Source organism: Rhinolophus ferrumequinum, chromosome 22, assembly GCF_004115265.2.
Source record: "Rhinolophus ferrumequinum isolate MPI-CBG mRhiFer1 chromosome 22, mRhiFer1_v1.p, whole genome shotgun sequence".
NCBI classification, from domain to species: Eukaryota; Metazoa; Chordata; class Mammalia; order Chiroptera; family Rhinolophidae; genus Rhinolophus; species Rhinolophus ferrumequinum.
This window is the reverse complement of record NC_046305.1, coordinates 20661257-20680792: the sequence shown is the minus strand read 5'-3', so window position 1 is coordinate 20680792 and position 19536 is coordinate 20661257. Positions and strand designations below refer to the sequence as shown.

The 19536-nt window shown below is 34.6% G+C and overlaps 1 protein-coding gene across 7 annotated transcripts in view; it reads left to right on the top strand.

Annotated features, from left to right (window-relative positions):
* Nucleotides 1-19536, top strand: part of RCOR3 (REST corepressor 3) — a 50611-nt gene that overhangs the window by 23501 nt on the left and 7574 nt on the right. For 3 of the 7 annotated variants that reach the window (XM_033092640.1, XM_033092645.1, XM_033092641.1), the window contains 4 exons: nucleotides 2947-3165; nucleotides 7022-7099; nucleotides 15352-15409; nucleotides 16716-16766. In XM_033092640.1, the coding sequence (XP_032948531.1) occupies nucleotides 2947-3165; nucleotides 7022-7099; nucleotides 15352-15409; nucleotides 16716-16766 (406 nt within the window). The remainder of the gene's footprint in view (nucleotides 1-2946; nucleotides 3166-7021; nucleotides 7100-15351; nucleotides 15410-16715; nucleotides 16767-19536) is intronic. The other 4 variants (XM_033092643.1, XM_033092646.1, XM_033092642.1 and 1 more) reach the window with 2 other exon arrangements.

The following is a 19536-nucleotide window of genomic DNA, read 5'->3' as shown; positions in this document are numbered from 1 at the left end:
GGCTGGAATGTTGAGGAATTTGATGACATATTTTAAAACCTCCAAGCCTACACTATGGAATTTTCATAAATGTTTTTTCATGTGTGCTTGAGAAGAATATAAACTCTCAATTACTGGTTACAAGGTTTTGTATGTGTCTTTTTAATTGCAGCTTGTCAGTTCTGTGATTGAAATCTATACTCTCTTAACTGCCTGCTTATTTGCTAGAGTGGTTTTTGTTGTTGATCTGCTTATTAAGAATCCATCACTCGTCCCATTTTTTTCCTTTCTACTAGTTTAAGATGTTTCTATATTTCTATTATGTGTACTATGGAAATTTTGTCCTGCATGTTTAACCTAAAGTATAATATCGGTGTTTTTAAATGACTTTCTGGTTAACGCAAGGCCCTTAAAATGCTTTGACTTTATCCACTACCTTCTTGATTTATATGCTGCTTTTGTCCAGTTTTAGTTTCATATTGTTTTAAATTTCTCAAATTAAACATAGTGTTGGTGTTTATTTCGATTTACCCACATGTTTAAAATTTATTTTGCTTACCATTCTTTCTTAAATCATAGACCTTTCTTTGAAAATAATTCCCCTTTTTCCTGAAGTATACCCTTTACAAGTTAATTTATGGAGGGTCTGTTGGTTATAAACCCAGCTTCATAATGTCCAAATGTCTGTTTTGCCCTTCTTGAAACCTTATTTTTACTCGGGTTCGACTCTTAGGTTGACTCATAGTTATTATTTGAAGATATTATTCTACTGCTTCTGATTTCTCTCATTGCTGTAAAGAAGTCTGTCTAATTGTCATTCTTTGGAGGTAATTAATTTGTCTTCAGTGCTCTTAGTAGTTTCACTTTGATGTATCTGAGTATAGATTTCTTTCTTAAAACTTGTTTTGGATTCATTTTATTTTCTGATTTCTATGTCTTAAGTTCTATAAAATTCTCATTTGTTGCTTCTTTGAATATTGCTTGTTCCTCATTCTTTCTATTCTTTCCTTAGAAATATAATGGACTTTTACGTATCTATTAACCACTCATATTTTCCATCTTTTTGTCTTTCCATATTTCTATTTGTCTTTCTATATGCATTGTGGGTCTTTTTCTCATATGTACATTCTAAGTCAATAATTTTCTTTTGAGCTCTATCTAATCTGGTAAGTAGCCCATCCATTGAGTTTCTAATTTTGTTTCTAATATTTTTTATTTCTAGATGTTCTGTTTGGTTCCTTTGCACATCTGCTTGTTCAGTTTTTGACAGACTCTTATTCCTTATAAGAATAGTCCATATTTTTAATTGCCTTTTGTTTCTTTGTACACATATAACACATTTATTGTATTATCTTTATTTAGCAATGCTAATATCTTCAGTCTTTGCAGGTATAATTCTGTTGTTTGCTTCTCTTTCTCACTCACAGGGCTTACATAGCAGTTTGTGTTGTGAGCTCCTTTTCCATGGAACCTACCTGGGACATTCTTGAGACCTGGGTTTAAAGTGCATTCTTCTAGGACAGTTTACTTCTGCTAAGTGTCTGAAAGCCCTACCAACCTGAGACACTTTAAATTTTTGATTTGGGGATTTTTAGGCGAGACAGGTCATAGAAATTTAGTCCCCAAAACTGCCTGAATGTAGGCCTCCGGTTAGGGATTCTCCGGGGAGCCTTGTTTGGGTTTCTTTTCCATTCAGCCAAGGATAAGGTAGACGTGACTCCCTTTACTCATGCTCTCCCCCTGCTGGGCAGGGGTATTTGTTCTGCTTGTACAATGATGAAATCCCCTTCCAGAGTCTGGCTTTATCTACTATGCCCTGTACCTGTTCTTTAAAGTTTGGACTTTAGGCAGATGCCAATTCCTACATACTTGCTCATCCCTCTGGATTCCTGCTTTCTCATCATTTCTGGTCTCTGAGGAATTTCCTCACTTCCCTCCTGCTCAGAAATGAATTTTAAAAGAGTTTTTTCAAAAATACTTGATCCAGCCATTTTAGGAGTGCTATGCTGGGAGGAGTTTCCCTGAACGTCAGATCTGGCGGTTTACAACACCGCCGTCATTCTCAGCGTGTGTGGCTTTGAGGTGGATTTCAAGCAACGAAGTGGATTATGCTTTATTATACAGTTGTTTTATGACTTTTACTCAGAGTTCCTTTTCTAAAGAATTGGATTATTTATTCATTGAAATACCCTTCAACATAATGGACACAGTTTCTAATGGATTCCTGTCTCAGAAGCACAGAATAACATTGTATTTTTATATCACACTTTAAGAATATTGCAACTAATAATGAAATCCTACTTAAGAGTTCATGGTCATCATTAGACCTTTCTTAATGTCTTCCAAAAAGCAAATTCACATTCTGTTTTTTCACAGATAAATAGACTTGGAGTTTAGAAATGTCATGATTAAGATAATTCTGTGTCCTTTGTAATGTTTGGAGGCATATTTTTTCAACAACTCTAAAATGAGGATGAAATGTCACCTCTTTTTTTCACCAGCTGTCTAATCTGCCACTTTTCATAATTCCTGATTTACCCCTTTTTTACTTCCTCAAAAAACTTTGTACTTAACATTATGGTGTTCTTTTCCCCCTTTATTGCTTAGAAAAAATATATCCCATCTTGAAGCAAACAGGAATAGTTTAGAGTCTAACTTAGTTTTTCTTTTGTTTATAGTCTTCTGGGTGTAGAAACCAAACATTTTATTGAGTGGATTAATTAAGGATACATTATGTTATGTGCTTATTTCTCCCCAATTGATGAGTGCCGTGTGTGTGTGTGTGTGTGTGTGTGTGTGTGTGTGTGTGTGTGTACTCGTACATAATATAATTGGTTAGAAGTATTTTTTAGGTATACTTAGTGCAGCAGATAGTAATAGTACTGTTTTCTACTAGTAATAGACTGCTTTCAACTTACACATGTGTAAAAACTAAATGACCTGTTATTTCTGTCTTTATTCTTCTAGGGTAATACTGAACAACCTGTCCAAACTAGCAAGATTGGACTTGGAAGGAGAGAGTATCAGAGTTTGCAACACCGCCATCATTCTCAGCGTTCTAAATGCCGTCCACCTAAAGGCATGTATTTAACTCAGGAAGATGTGGTAGCTGTTTCCTGTAGTCCCAATGCAGCCAACACCATCCTGAGGCAACTGGACATGGAGTTGATCTCTTTAAAACGTCAGGTATTTTATAAAAATCATACTTTTAATGATTCTGTCCATTTTGCTTATCCACTTTTATCTCAGTAAACTCAGTTTTTTTGCAGCTTTTTCTCAGCCCCCCCCCATTTACATAAGCTTCATTCTTTAAAATTTACCTTGTTTCCAGATAGTAAGATGCATCTGTCTATTCTAGATTTGAATCCCAGTGTTTCTACCTGTTAGCCTTGTGATCTTGGGAAATAATAGAATCTCTCTATACTTCAATTGTATACGCGTGAAACTGGAGATAATAATCACACTTTTCCTACAAGTTGTTGGGAATTATTTGAGAGGATATATGTAGATTGTTTAGCAATATTGGGCACATTTTGAAGGCTCAGTGGATAATGGCTGCTCTCTTCATTGTCATCATTATCACCAGCAGTAGTTTTGTAAAAGTATAATCATCGTGATCAGTTAGGGGTTAAGAGTCAGAGTCGGGAGTCAGTGAACTTGGGTTCCAATCCTGGCTACCCCATCTACTTCCTGTGTAACCTTAGGGGAGCTGCTTAACTTCTCTCAACTTCCTGAAATATGGATAATAATATGGCTAGGAGGAATTAAACAAGATAATATAAGTGCATACAACAGTGGCTGATACATAGTAAGTACTCAATTAATGGTTGTTACTAGGTCTCTGGCCTTTCTGTCTTCTTGTCCTTTATTTGTTTATTTGTTTCTGTTGTTTACTCTATCGCTTAGATCTAGGTACTCTTCTAAGTCTATACTTTCTTGGTCTGTATCAACCAACCTACACTACATGCCAGTGATTTCTGAATTGACTTCTTAAGCTGTGACTTTTCTCCCAAGCGCTATAGCTATATTTCCAGCTACCCGCTAGACATTTCATCTAACACTCAAAAGATTTTTTTCTGTTCCCTGTCAGAACATCAGAAGCATCTTTGATTCATCCCTTGCTATTATCACTCCCCCAACACACAAACCCGAGTGGAAACCAAGTTATGTGAGGTTTATCTCTGAAATGTTCTTTAAATCTAACCCCTTATTTTTAATCCCATCACTACTGCCCTTGTCCAGGCACTTATCACCTCTTGTCTGACAGTGACTGTTGTTGATGCTCCTTGCTGTCCACTTGCTCTTTAGTTCCATGTTGCACATTGTTGTCAACGTTATCTATTTAGAGTACGTACTGCTGGGATCAAGATCATTCATTTTAAGGCTCTTCATTCATTTCTACTTGCCTTCAGCAGGTTATAGCAGAGGTAGACAGGATTTCATAAGAAGGTCTTGTTAAGAAATTTGATGGGGTCGGCCGGATGGTTCAGTTGGTTAGAGCGCGAGCTCTCAGTAACAAGGTTGCTGGTTCAATTCCCACATGAGGTGGTGGGCTGTGCCCCCTGCAACTAAAGATTGAAAACGGCGACTGGACTTGGAGCTGAGCTGTGCCCTGCACAACTAGGTTGCAGGAGAACAAGTTGGAGCTGATGGACCTGGAAAAACACACTGTTCCCTAGTATTCCCCAATAAAATTTATTAAAAAGAAAAAAGAAATTTGAAGTTCATCATGAATTAGGAAACTACTGAAGGATTTTAAAGAGAGGTATAACATGGCCATATTTACATTTTCCAGCTATATCTCTGCCTTTTTTTTTCTTTCTTTTTCTAGTAGTTGCTCTAGGGATTACAATATGCATCCTTTGAGTTAATATTAGGTCATTTCACATAAAATGTAAGAACCTTGCAACAGTATAGTGTGGGACCCAGATAGTTTCTCTCTATCCCAAACATTCAAATTTCTTCGTCCCTTGACCCTGGTTACCCAAAATGATCCTGTGTTTCTCTTTTCATCTTCAGCAAATTTTCTGACTATACCACATTAGCTTTCTCTGCCGTCTTACTATCCGTTGTTCTCTGAGCCTTCCCAGTCCAGTTTCTGCCCCACACCCCATTCCAGTTCTACCACTGAAAAAGCTATTTTAAGATTATTTATGAAAAAGTTGCCAGGTCTCATGTCTTCTTGATTCTTATTTCTCTTGGCTGTTCAGTAATATTTGACACTGACAACCACTTCTTTCTTTGGACTTTTATGACTAGGCTCTTGAATATACGTATATATTATATTTGATATTGAAGGCTTCACCTTTAGTTGAACCACGAATGTGTGCAAGACTCCCATCTTCCTAACCCAAGCACTCCTTCTCTTTAGAAGACTTCTAAAATGCTTTGCCTGTAACATTTAAAAAGTGCTCAAAATTTTTTTAAATAATGAAGGAATAAAATATATTCAGTCACATGTATTCATACTTTGTCCTCAACACTGTTGACTTCACTTATAGACCATTTTTATTGATTTTTATAAAGGAATTATTTTAAAGCTCTGAGCTCCTTTCCTGGTTATTTATTTGATGTGTAACATAGTAAATGTTTGCATTCTTGGGTTTACAAATTGTATTTCTATACGTATTCCAGACACATCTCATGTAAATGTCCAACTGAAATCTTCCATACCCACTCTAGTTATCTGTGCCTCTTTTTGCTTTCCCTGTCTTGGAGACTAGCACGTCATACACTTGGTTACTTAAGCCAGTAACCAAAGAGTTAACCTTGATTCGTCCTTCTCCCTAATTATCTGCAGTCAGGTGTTTACAAAGACATCTTAATATTATTTCCAAGTTATTTCTTTAACCCATCTCTACGTACCACTACCACTATTCCTTCCTTCCTCCTCTTTTAATTGAAGTCCTCAATATTCCTCACTTGGATTGTTAAATTGATTAGTTTCCATCCTTTTCACCCCATGCTATTCTCCAAATTACTACTGGAATTCTCTTTTTAAAAGACAAATATGGTTATGTTGCTCCCTTGTTTAAAAATCCTTTAGTTATCCTTCAGTCTTTAGACAAAATTAAAATTCTTTGGTCCCAGCCTAACTGCCCACGCTTGAGGGCTTTCCCGCCTTCCTACATGTATCCTGCCTGGAAGGCATTCCCTCCGCAGCCTTGTCTGCCTGCTTAATTCTTGTTAATCCTTGAAAACTCGATTTTGGTGTCATCTCTGGAAAACTTAATTTTCGCTACCACCCACACCCGTTAACACATATACAAACACACTTACTCTCTTGTTCTCTTTCTCTCCAAGTCTAGCTTAGATGTTTTAACATGTATCATACTTTTATATTTATTCATCTCCCCACTACTCTCTGAAATCCTGAAGGACTGAGACTTTTATATTTTCTCTCTGTATATCTATCTAACATGGCTGATCAACTAACCACATTTGGACCAACTTAGATTTACACATTTTAGATGTGTTTTTAAGATCTCTGAAGAAAAAAAAAATCACAAATCACATAAATATTTGATTGTCCATACTAAAAAAACAAACAAACAAAAAAACAAAAATAGTGAATGAACACACAAAAATCCTAACCTTTAGTATTCTAGGTTGAGATTAACAGTATTGCTAATGGCATAGTAGTTAAAAACTTGGCATAATTCAAATTCAGGTTCTACTTTCTATGTCTGTAGTCTTGGGAAAGTTTCTTAACTTCTCTGCTTTACCTTCCTCACCTGTACAATGGTTAAAATAGAGTCAGTTGTGCTATAACACTTGTTTTGAAAACATGAATTTGTTCCAACACAATTGATACACTAGGGAACAATTTAAGCATAGTACGAGTTTTGCATTTGCTTATATGTGATTTTTGTCAGCAAAAAACTGTACCTAGCTACCTGAGTACTTACCCACGTACTTCATATGTATACCAGCTATCCTGAAATAAAATTAAAAGGGTTTTGGTATATATCCTTTTTATTGAGAGCTCAAAAATTCACCTAAGTACATGATCTGATTCACATTTTGGCTTATTTTGTTGAAGGTTCAGAATGCTAAGCAAGTAAACAGTGCACTTAAACAGAAAATGGAAGGTGGAATCGAAGAATTCAAACCTCCTGAGGTACGTTATGAAGAATATATGTGGCTAACTGGTGAAACCTTGTTCTTTGAGTTATCCAGTGTTCAGCCACTACTTTGGTCACATGTGTTGTTAATACTGTGAAGGTTTAATAGTATGGATACCTTGTTATGTCTGTTTGTCATTTAGATAGTCTTGAGAGACTTGGCTAATGATTTCAGTTAAATCATTTCTTTCCTGCCCTTAGCAATTCATTTCAAGCAAAGTAATTAGGGAATATAGCTATACAAGTAGGTCCAGTGCGTGTGAAACCAGAAGAAGGTCATTGATGAACAAGCCGGTACATTTCTTGTTCTACAGCAGTGTTTGCTCAAAGCCCTTTTCTACTTGTGTGAATGAATTGGTAACACAGCAAGAAGATGATCACCAAAAAAGGAGCTCATTTTAACAAATTTAAGATGCTTGTCTTTTGGCTCAGATTTCCAATTAGGATTTTAGTATCTGAACTTACATTCTTGTATATGTATTCCTGAAAATACGAAATCTGAAAACAAGATGTAGATTGACCATAAATTTGTATTTCAACTGAAACTTAATGTTTTTGGTATTTGTGATAATTACAGGAGTACTTAAATGCCCATGAATTCCAATCAAGTCTTTTTACAGAAGGTCCTATTATAAAATCTTTTTTCTTTTTTTTTTTAAGACTCCTGTGTTATACTTCATATGCTTCACTGGCCTTTCTGTGTATGTCATAATCAAATAATCTTATTGGATCTTAATGGGACATTTCCTCCCATGCCCCAAATCACATGTTGACTGAAATATCTGCAGATACGTGGGAGGGGTTGGGAGAGAGGCGGAAGAGTAGTGCTTCAGAACTAACGCACCATACGCCATCTCGCTCATTACAGTTTGTCGGAAGGAAGAATCGTTATGAAGAAAGTTGTTTCTGTTCGTTTTGAATATCTCTTTCCAGGTTAGGAAATGGAAAAGACTAAAATATACATAGACTAATACCTCATTCCAGCCCCACAGGTAAACTGACAAACATTCTGGTGACATTTATTTAAAGACAGTATAATACCAAGAATACTAATTTACTTCGTTATATTATTGCAACAAAAAATCATTGTAAATTTTGTATTGAAATTTCATATTTAATTATGTATTAAAATGTACAAAAGCAAAAAACTTTAAATGCCTATAATTTAAAAATACAATTTAATAATCAAATGTTAAAATAGAGCAGATATTGAAAACTTTATGGGAATACCATGAACAACTTTATGCCAATAAGTTTAAAAATGTAAACAAAACTTAGAAATTCCTAGGAAAATATGTCTTACCAAAACTGTCTTAAAAAGAAAGACAACCTGAATAATTTATAACCATTAAATAAAATGAAGACACTATTAACATTTTTCTCTTAAGAAAACACCAGGCCCAGACAATTTTCCAGAAAAAGTATACCAAATTTTCAAGGAAATGATAATTCTAATTTCAAATTTTCCAGAAAATTCCAGGATATTCTCATTCATTAACATTATATACAGTGAGACGTGCAAATGCAGTAGCACTTATAACTTTCCTATATGTCACCTCATTTGATGCTCATAAATCCAAAGAAGTAGATAAAGCATTGCTATTATTTTACATGAGGAAACTGGGCCTCAAGTTAACTGACTTGATCAAGGTCACACATCTAGTAAATAATTAACCTCTGGCTATATTTCAGATTCTTAGAGTCCAGTTGATGTCCTAGATTAATATCATGCTGCCTCTTACTTTTGGAAGTTTTCATATAATAGCAAAATTGTATAATAGATTGTCCCATTTAAATGCAGTTACTGGGTTAGAAATTATCAAACATTTATTACATTTTTTGGTTTATTGTGAAAAATCAAAATGAAACCACCACAATTTTGACATTCTACTATCCATACATTGAAGTTTGAATATTACTTAGAAGTTGATTTACTGAACTCATATGACTTGAAAATGTATATGTTTTATTATCTAGAAAATACCCAACATATATTTGTTGCCTTTCCAGGAGAGCAACCTGAATAGATACACATATTTCAAAATACTAGGTTAACAGGCATAATAAAGACCTTGAAAAAGCATGTGATTTATCTATCCCCTTACCTTTAGATTAGGTGATTTCTAACCTAAAGAATTTCATTAACTTTTGAAACAATAGGCTACTAAGTGATGTAACTCAAGTAGAAGTAAACAGTTACTAAGGTGCTTTACTTACTCATTTGGTTGTATTTGCTATTTTCATTTAGGGAAAAATTTGGTGAAAAAGTCCATACTTCCATAAGTATTTATTGATCAGTTATTTTATGTAAAGCACTGTGTTAGGCACTGCAGGAAGCATGTGTTTGGGAAAGGTGGGGGACACATAAAAATGAGGAAGAGATGGATTTTTCCATCTGCTTTTAAGAAAAAAGGAACTTGTAGTCTAGATGTTGTAAGAGAAATTGATTCAAGTTACGTGATAGATGTACCGTGTTTCCCTGAAAATAAGACCTAGCCGGACAATAAGCTCTAATCCGTCTTTTGGAGTAAAAATTAATACAAGACCTGATCTTATTTTACTATAATACAAGAACTGGTCTTTATAATATAATATGATATATAATATAAAATACTGAGTCTTAAACATTAATTTTTGCTCCAGAAGACGCATTAGAGCTGATTGCCTGGCTAGGTCTTATTTTCGGGGAAACACGGTCTGAGTAAAGTGTTACACGGAAACAAGTGGTCGTTATTCATTCTGCTGGGATCATCAGGGGATACTTCGTAGGGGGGACGTTTCAGCTGAGGTTTGAAGGATCGGTAGGATTTTTACACATACGAAAAAAGGCCAGCCAGAGGGAATTGTGAGCAATGGTTTGGTGTTGAGCAGTACATTCAACATACAAATCCAGTGGGGGAAAATAAAAGCACTTTAATAAACCAGTCAACAGGTATTCTCTTCAGCACTTATTATGTGCTCATTATGCCGCTAATTATAACTACTATTGAGAATTCAATAGAAGCGTAAAACAGTCTTTTCTGCAGTAGTCTGTTGTCTACATAGGAAGGCAAACTTGGATGCAGAGGACGAATGAACACCGTGTGTGAGCGGTATTAACAAGGCTGAGTTGAATAGGGGCTTCTTTATGGTAGAGACCAATGAGCAAGGACCAGAGTGTAAGTCTGTGAGAGCTGAGAGGTCTGCCTTTTAAATTAAGTCAGATGGAAATACCTTACAGCTCCTTCAATATGGGAAGGATGTAATGAAAATATTTAATTTTAGGAAAGTTATCTTGTCAGTGTTATACAGGATAATTTAGAAACTTTACAGCTGCTCAAATACCAAGCATGTGAATGATAAAGTAAATGGTAAAGGGGATTGGGTAGGGTTGGGCATTAGTTGTAGGAATGGACAGCAAGTGATAACTCTAAAGAATACTGCGAAGTAGAAATTAGTGTATCTCCTTCAAAGTATGTGAGAGTGTTGGGGGGAGTGATGGATGTTTGGTTGTGCTTTGATTTGTTTTGGGTGAAGGTAGGTAGATGGGGACAAAGAGATTAATGAATCCAGGAAGAAAGAAACTCAGAAAGGAGTGCTTTTTGAAGCTAGAAATTTCCCCATGCGTGGATGTTTTCATGCATACGTGGGTGACATTCTTTCATTATGGATGTTGGATGGAATTTTTAGCATTGGGTAGGTTTAACTTGGTGACCTTTTCTAACTCTTCCCACTCACTCAGAGATAGTATAAATCTACTACTGACCAAAATGGGAAAGATGTAAAGACTAATTAAGTTATAAGGGAAAGAATGCAGTAAAGATGCTGGATTTATTAAGGCTGTCATAGATTGTTCTAGAAGGCTCTTTGGGGCCTTTTATTTTGTTATTACTAGTATATATTAGATTGTTTTATATTAATATTTTATTATTTTTTAAAGCAATGGTACTTCAGACTGGGGTTTGCTGTAGAATGTTCTCAGTGGTACCACCCAGCTAACCACAACTACCACACAGTGTTAGATTCCTAGATATATTCTAGTTGTCCTTTCCTTAAGTTAAATAAACCTCTACGAGAGTTTGTTGTGTTTAAAAGAGAATATAAAAATTAGTAACTTGAAATCTTATGTGTTTACAAAATTTTGATCCTTTTTCTCCTTTAGTCTTTACCCTCTTCCATTGCTTCAATTTTGTCACACATAGACTATTTAATTCCATACAGTTTCACCTCCACCCCCTGCATTTTCCCACTGAAGCGTCTTCTTAAAGGTTAACATTGGTGCTAATGACTAGTTTCCACAGCTCTACTAACTCATTTCCTTTGCCTTCTTCTGAGCTCTTGACATAGATGACAACCTTTATTCCTTTAATTTCTGAGAGGTTATGTTCTCTTTTATAACTGTTATGTTCCCTACTTAGTTGTAACTTCCCCTTCTATATGTAAATATAGACATTCTCCAAGTTTTTACCCCCAGAATTCATTTCTCTCTCTTCTCTTTGGAAATATACAATCTTCATCACTATATTAAAGTTACATCATATGTACATTTAAATGACACAAATTCAAAGATAGATATTCAGTCAAATTAAAAGGAAAATGTTTAGTAATAGCAAGTGCAATAGTGCTGGCGATTCTGCCTTGGCTCCATTTATCGAGTGTGTGCCCCAGACTGAGCAGTTATGAGGCTGGGAACTGTGAATCCACTGTTCCTTTAGTCAGTTTTAGCTTCCACATGCCTCCTGTGTGAGCATCTCCTTGAACTGAGTGAGATTCTAGTATTTAAATATGTATTTATATTTTTCATTTAATACTACCCTAAATTTGAGCCAAAGGCTTCATCTGGGATTTAACTACAAAACCAGTGGTCCATTCCGGTGCTGGCGGAATACCTGGCTATGTGGACCTTCGTGCTCAATTCATAGGCTGATTTTAGAACTTCACATCTGAGTAAGATATGACTCCATTGTTTTCCCTCATAAACATTTTCCAGGCCCTTAAAAATGTGTTTGAATAGATGGATCTGAGTTAGCCTCAGGTGGGACCTGCGCTGCACCTGAATGTCCTGCCAAATACCTCATTTTTGGTGAATACATCATTTTAGCCTTGCCTTCCCACATCTCCCAAATCAGCATGTCTTCTGAAGTCCTTAACAGCATTACCCTTCTCCCAGCTCTAGGCTTAAAGTCTTATTCTGGTTATAATCCTTCCCCTCTCCTGCTCTTCCCTCCCCCGCAAGAAATATTGCGTATTAAATTTAGTGTGAACCCATCAACCTTGATATTTACTGCCCTTCTAAAAGTGGTCCTAACCGTGTTTTAGTTTAAATTTCACCAATTTTCCGGGCTTATTTCACTTGTTCCTGACACAAATCCTATTGTTCCCAATACATGATATGCCTTTTCCTTATCGTTGCCTTTCAGAAACTCTGTTCTTAAACCCTTCTCAATCTCCAGCCTTTCCAATGTGCCTTTTTCCCCATTCCAATCATTGTGACTTTTCCTCTCATCTTTGAATCCCCGTATGCTAAATCTTTACATTTCTATTTTAATAATATTAGATTGGTGCAAAAATAATTGTGGTTTTTGCATTTATTTTTAACCTTTTAAAACCACAATTACTTTTGCACCAACCTAATGGTTATTTGTGTTCATCCCATCTCCTGATTTGCTTGTGTGCTGAGAATAAGTTTTCATAGTGCAAGTTATTTCTTTTTCATTTTTTGTTCCCTTTCCATTAATAACACCTTTTCCTCCAGTTTCCTCCTTTCAGGTTTAACAAACATCAATTGATCAACTTTAACTTGTTTGCTCAGGCAGTGTTCTAGATGTTTTTTACATGTATTATAAATATATCTTCATATATACTGGGGGTGCCAAACGAATGTATACAAGTGGACACTTTGGTCAAGGATACTCAAGCAGTAGTTCGCCATAATCAGAAGTGTCTGGACGCTGATGGTAACCACTCTGAGCACCTCTTGTAATTGCAGAAGTCAAAACATGACTTGTATTCCTCTTTTGTTATCGGTATATATTGAGTATTACAATTTGAATACAGTTTTTTCCTTTCTTAAAATTTGTATGCATTTTTTTGGCACCCTCTGTATTTTACATCTATTCTAAATTTACCCCTCAAAACAACTTGCAGTGTAGTTTATAGGAGATTCTCAGTATCCAAATGCTCATTGATCTGAGGAGTGAATGGAGAAGCAAAACTTGCCAAACAAAATATTCTCTAATGAACTGAACACTTATAAAATTGGACTCTACTCATCACTTTTCCCAAATTAACTGTTGCTATGTCTACCTCATTCATCACTTCAACATCCTGCTCGATTACTCTCTCGCTGATACAATGCATATATAGCATAAACCAAAATGAAATTGTAAACATTGCAAAAGATGCAAAACTTCATGAAGTCTATGAAAGTACGAGAGAAGGGCTTTAATCACTAGCAACACTTGACAGATGGGTATCTAGCAAAATTTACAATTTGAAGGAAAAAGGATGATGACTCATAGATAAGCACTTCATAAAAGAATAATTTGATTACCAAAACTTGAGAGGCCTTTGAGAAATTTCTTAAGATCTTCAAAGATGATGTATTCTGTGCTCGTGTTGTAAATTTCAAAGCTGGAGAATGTTATATCATTGTATAGTCAGAAACAATATGTCAAAAATTAAAATGAAACATAAGCTAACTCATTAACTATTTTTAAGAACTAATTTTTATTAGTTTTAGTTTCATATTTCAGATTAAGTTGTAATCAACGCTTTGTTTTTTTAACCATTTAGTTTGAAATATTTAGACCTGTTTTAAGTAAGTTCTATCTAGTACCAGTTATCCTTGGGTACCAAGGACCTCTTCTCTCTACCTGTCTCAGCCAACGTAACATCAAATTACCTGTGTATGTATTCAATATTAGCTCCTACTCCGCTCTTGTTATTCCTCTTTTGTGGGGAACATATGTTCAGATTTTCTAATTTTTCCTTAATCATTTCCTTTTTCTTTTTATTTCTTTCTTTTCACTTTTCTAGCCTTAGTTTACTGTTTTCTTATTACTGCTAATGTATGTCCTAATACCTCTCTTTATCTTTTTATTGTTGTTCCTTTGCCGCATCACCAGTATCCTAACCTTGCGGATTGCTCACTGTCTTTGCCTGGCCTGCCTTGCTGTCCCATTGATACCTCATGATCTGGAATTTAGTGCTTTCTGTTTTAGGTTTATCCCTCCTTTAAGTCTTATTTTACTTTTTTCTTTCTTCTCTAGTAATGGTTTGTTTTAATTTTGAATTTTTGTTTTATTCTTTTTTTGAATGCTTACTTACACCTCCTCACTCATGGCAAGAAAGTTGGTATTATTCAGAAGCTCTGTGCTCTGTAGAAATCTTATTGCTAAGACCATGAGTAAGATAAGAGCTAAATACCCCTTCTCAAAGGAAGCCTTTCTGTTTTGCCCAGCATGTCCGTGTATCACACCAGACTACTTTATCTGGGCAGTTTGTACTGCAAACCTCTGTAGGCTGGTGTACTCATTTCTGTCCCTCCGTCTACTGCCAAAAGTCCTTGATTACTCATCAGTGAATATATACTAATGAAATTTGATTAGATGTTTAATATTGTAATATTGCCATAATAAAAATCCTAAACTTAGGATTTTTTAAAAACAAATATTGGGAAGAATATGAGGGGTCTTGGGGAAACAAAATTTTGTTACAGTGTGTCACTTTCTGCTTCAGAAATTGAGTCACAGATCCTCTCTAAAGAAAACAAAGTCTCTTAAATTTAGCCCAGTTTAAAACTGGGCTGAAATTGGATGGTGAACACAATGCAGTATACAGATGATGTATTATAGAATTGTACACTTGAAACCTGTATAATTTTATTAACCAATGTCACCCCAATAAATTTAATTTAAAAAAACTAGGCTAAAATTAGAATCTGTAATGTGATAGGAACATTAGTGTTAGAAAATAGGTAACTAATACATCTTCTCAGTTTTAATATCTCTGACTAGAATATACATGTGAATGTTATTCATCCTCCCAAATTGGTGCATTTCCCTTTCATTATCTTTTTGTGTGGGTAAAGGGTAACTCAGAATATATATTTTTAATCCTTACAAAAATGGAATCTTCCAAAATCAGAGTTTTAGTAATCTCATGTCTGTAATTTGGTGAAAAGTTTTAAAAAAAAAAATTAAATAAGCACTTTGGAAAAATGTCTGTCTTCATATCCTCATTAGGAAACTTCTCTTTAATTTTGTAGTCAAATCAGAAAATTAATGCCCGTTGGACCACAGAGGAGCAGCTTCTAGCAGTGCAAGGTATATTAAAGATAAGCAGTTCTTGTTGTTATTAACTATTTAACTTGTCATGAAAGGTGACTACCATAGTTCTTCCCTTCCTTTAGAAATGGATCAAAAAAGGGCTCTTGTGTTCACAAAGTCCTGTTGACCAGGAATTCTATTCTGTACTTGTGGGTATGACATACTGAGCCTGTGTGCATTTTGAGTCCTGAACAGCACATAACGCGTTCTCAGCACTAAGTAAATGATGGTGATGACAAGCTTGACAAGTCCTATGGTGACAGAAGCTCTGTGCCTCTGTTTTGGTATTCCTGCAGTTGGGTTCATTCTTACTATATCAGTCGTTGATGACTCGTGGTTAAAACATGAATAAACTATTACATATTTCTGGTTTCTCTGTGTAATAGTGATTCTCTATTTGATAAATGTCAGGTACTGAAAATATTAATGGTATGCTTAACTTCCAGTGTATTATAACTTACTTAAGAGATGTGCCACTGAATGCTGAGAAACCTGACTAAAAATATATGTTGGTATTATAAAAGAGACGTAAGAGATATTTAAAAATATATACATATAGCATTTTAAGTACAGTATTTATAAGAATGCTTTGTTGAATTATGTGGCAGAACATTTTTTCTATTAGAAATACCCTTGAACTATCTGCAGACTAATTGTGTAGTTTTAAGTTTGTTCTACAATTTGTTTCTTCCTGATTGAGCCCTCTTGTGTTGAGTGAGTACTTTTACCTAGGTTAACTACTGTAAGAGAATTGGGCCCCAGTGAAACACATAAGTATACCTTTAAAAATATTTTCAAGTATTCCAACATAGAGAACATATGTAACCCAAAAATGCTATGCAAGTACCATTGGGATGTGAGACTAATGTAATTATAGATTGAGTCATAGATGACTCTGCAGTTTGGGTTAGAGTACGTAAGAATTACCCAGCCAGTCGTGATTTGAAAGTGTCACGGGAGGGTGCTCACTGGATGATGTCAGCCGTCTCTTTGGCCTGTACAGCACACACAGTCATTTCATAAATAAAAATACTTGATCCTGGGGAGGCAGGATGCTGGGTGTGCATTGAGCGTATCTGTAATTGTAGAACTAAGTTTCTGAATGAGTCAGGACAAATTCGTTTATAATGTTCAATCATAGCTGTTTTAAAATTCAAAACATGATTTAAATTTTTGATTAAAAGTTTAGTATTTTTAATGGCTGCTTCAAATTCATTTAGAACTATGACTTATAGCTCTAACACAGTTATTGGAGTAGGCATTACTGTTATTGACATAAAGCCTGTGTTTCCCTCCATCGCAGTCTGTAACTTACAGAATTTAACCCTGGTTTCCAGTATTCAGTGGCTTAAAGGTTAGTACATTAATCCTGTACTCTAGTGCAAGAAATTGTCCCAGTGAAAGGATTTTCTGAGGAGAGTCGCCAAGGAAACGCGGAGCTAATGTTTCTCTATACAGCACTCAGGATTTGATGCTGTGCTGCATGCAGCACTGCTTTATGTGGTAGAGCTTGTTGACCATGGCCGGGTTGCTACTGTGCAAGCTACACTCAAGGGAAGAGACAGTGGCAAGGTTTACATCTATAGTGTGAGCTACATACATGGACGTTATCTCAGCTTATAAATATTAAGAGAATGCAGTATTTATAGGTATAATCAAACATTTCAGTATTCTTATGCACATCTAAAAAGTAACCCTTAAATAGATTACGTTAATGCAGCAATTTCTGGGGAAATAGGCACATTCTTAGGATTTCGAAAGTACTTTCTTAATATGTTAATGTCTTTGTTTTTACTTATTTGACTCTGTGAAATTTTTGTTTTCTGTTTGGGTCTTTTAGGTTTTTTGTTTTTGTTTTTTATGAGTTTCTGTTGTTACATAAAATAAAACAATATAAAGCTATTTGTATCCAAAATAGCTATTTAAGGGAGAATTAAAAAGTGCCATTTTTGCCTCATGTCCACACACTTAATGCTCAGAAGTGTGTCTTATAAACAATATAATCATATAGTAATGTCAGCTGTGCCTGAGTCTCAGTGTGGTTGAGGTACATAATTGCAGTTTAATTTTGACATGCATGGTTTGCTATCTAGAAGTATCTATCTTAGCAGGCAATTGTTTCTGTTTTTTCTTTTTAATCTTTATTTATGATAAACCTTTATATGATGTTATTCTTATTATGGCCATTTCAGTTTCATGAAGTAATACATCATTTATGTTTTGATAGTAACATTTTTAAATTTATATAGGATTTTATAGTCAAGACATTTTACATATATACCGGGGGTGCCAAAAAAATGTATACAAGTGGACACTTTGGTCAACGTTGCTCAAGCAGTAGTTCGCTATACTCAAAAGTGTCTGGATGCTGATGGTAACCACTTTGAGCACCTTTTGCAATTGCAGAAGTCAAACGTGACTTGTATTCATCTTTTGTTACCGGTATATATTATTACAATTTTAATAGTTTTTTTCCTGTCTTAATATGTACATACATTTTTTTGGCACCCTCTGTATTCTGATTTGACACTCATTTATTAAATGCTTTGCTTTATCTTGCTCATAGTTGACTATTACAGTGACCTGGAGAGAAAAATACTGACTCTAGTGTCACTAGTGAGATTTATAACTCTATTATTAAATAAATATTTTTGTTGTAACTTTTAAAACCAAGTGAATATATTAAGATCATTTTCTAGGGCTTAAATATACAGTATTTCCACTTTACTTCCCATCTACTCATATTGTTGTTAACTAAATAGTAACCATTTAAATAATAAATATTTAAATAAATGAATACTATTTAATAGTATTTAAATAAATAAATAATAAACAATTTCCCCTTATTTGGAAAGGGGGAAAATCATGCTCAAACCAAATAGCAATGTCTAGTTATCCTTGTATGATCTGTCACTTTATTATGTTAATTTTAGTTCTAGCTATATAACTTTAATAACATTCAAGAGTCCCCAAGTGGGATATTATAGATGCTGATAATTTAATCCTCTTAAAATATTTGCTAAGACTGAATGGTATTTCTACAACTTCTGTAATCTGTTCCAGCCTTAAGTATCTAAATTTTGTATTATAGCAAATTAGTTAACAGTGAAACCAATTATAGTCTTCACATATTTGTGTAAATGGTGAGATATCCATTTGTAGTTTGTGTCATATAGTATAAATATATTTTGCTAATTTATAGTGCTTTTACAAATTATCCTAAAATCAATCTTGATATTCATATGATATTTCCTACTTAGCAAGAATTAAGAAAGGAATTAGATTCTAAGTGTGTGTGTGCGTGTGTGTGTGTGTGTGTGTGTGTGTTTTCATATAAAATGGAGTAATTGTTAGCTATGTTCAAAAAATAACAATGTATTTAAATGATAGTACAAAACATTTACTCTTTAAAGTACATAGGGCCAGAAGTATGGTACAGTATTTGCCATTTTAATTTAGATCTCTTAAATGTGCACTATACACTTCATAGTCAGTGCTAAAAAAAATATGCTCCCCAACTAAAAATTTGTGTTACTTTAGCATAAACAACAACAAAAAATTTTGCCAGTTTTATCAAAATGTCAACTTTAATTTTTAGTTATTTTTTTTTTTGTATGTATGTATTGCCTGCCTTCTCATATAAAACAGGAAATAACAGAGCTATCTTCAAGGGGGTTATCCTTACAGTTAAATGTTACCTTCTCTCCCTGTAGTTCATACATTCATTCCTTTTTAGGAGAAATGAAGTTGCAAATCTAGAACTTGTCTTCTTTCTAATTTTATCTCATACTTTCTTTAAAAAGCTAGAATGGTTCCTAAAGTAGGGGAAAAAGAAATTTGGCAGTTGATTAAGACATAACGATTGTAACCTAATACATGAATAATCAAAAGGAAATGAAAATAGGAGATTCATTCTTTCCCATTTAAAAAGGCGCACATGCTCTTTAGAGAGTTTCTTCTGTTATAACAGATACTGTAAGAATGGAGGCCCAAAAGTATAGTTGCCAGCCCTCTGATGCACTTGCTTCAAATAATTAATAATTCAAAATTCCCAGCATTTTTATAATGGATTAACTTAAAACAAAGAATAATGGAAACTCAAAACTCAGAAGAGAAAGGCTAGA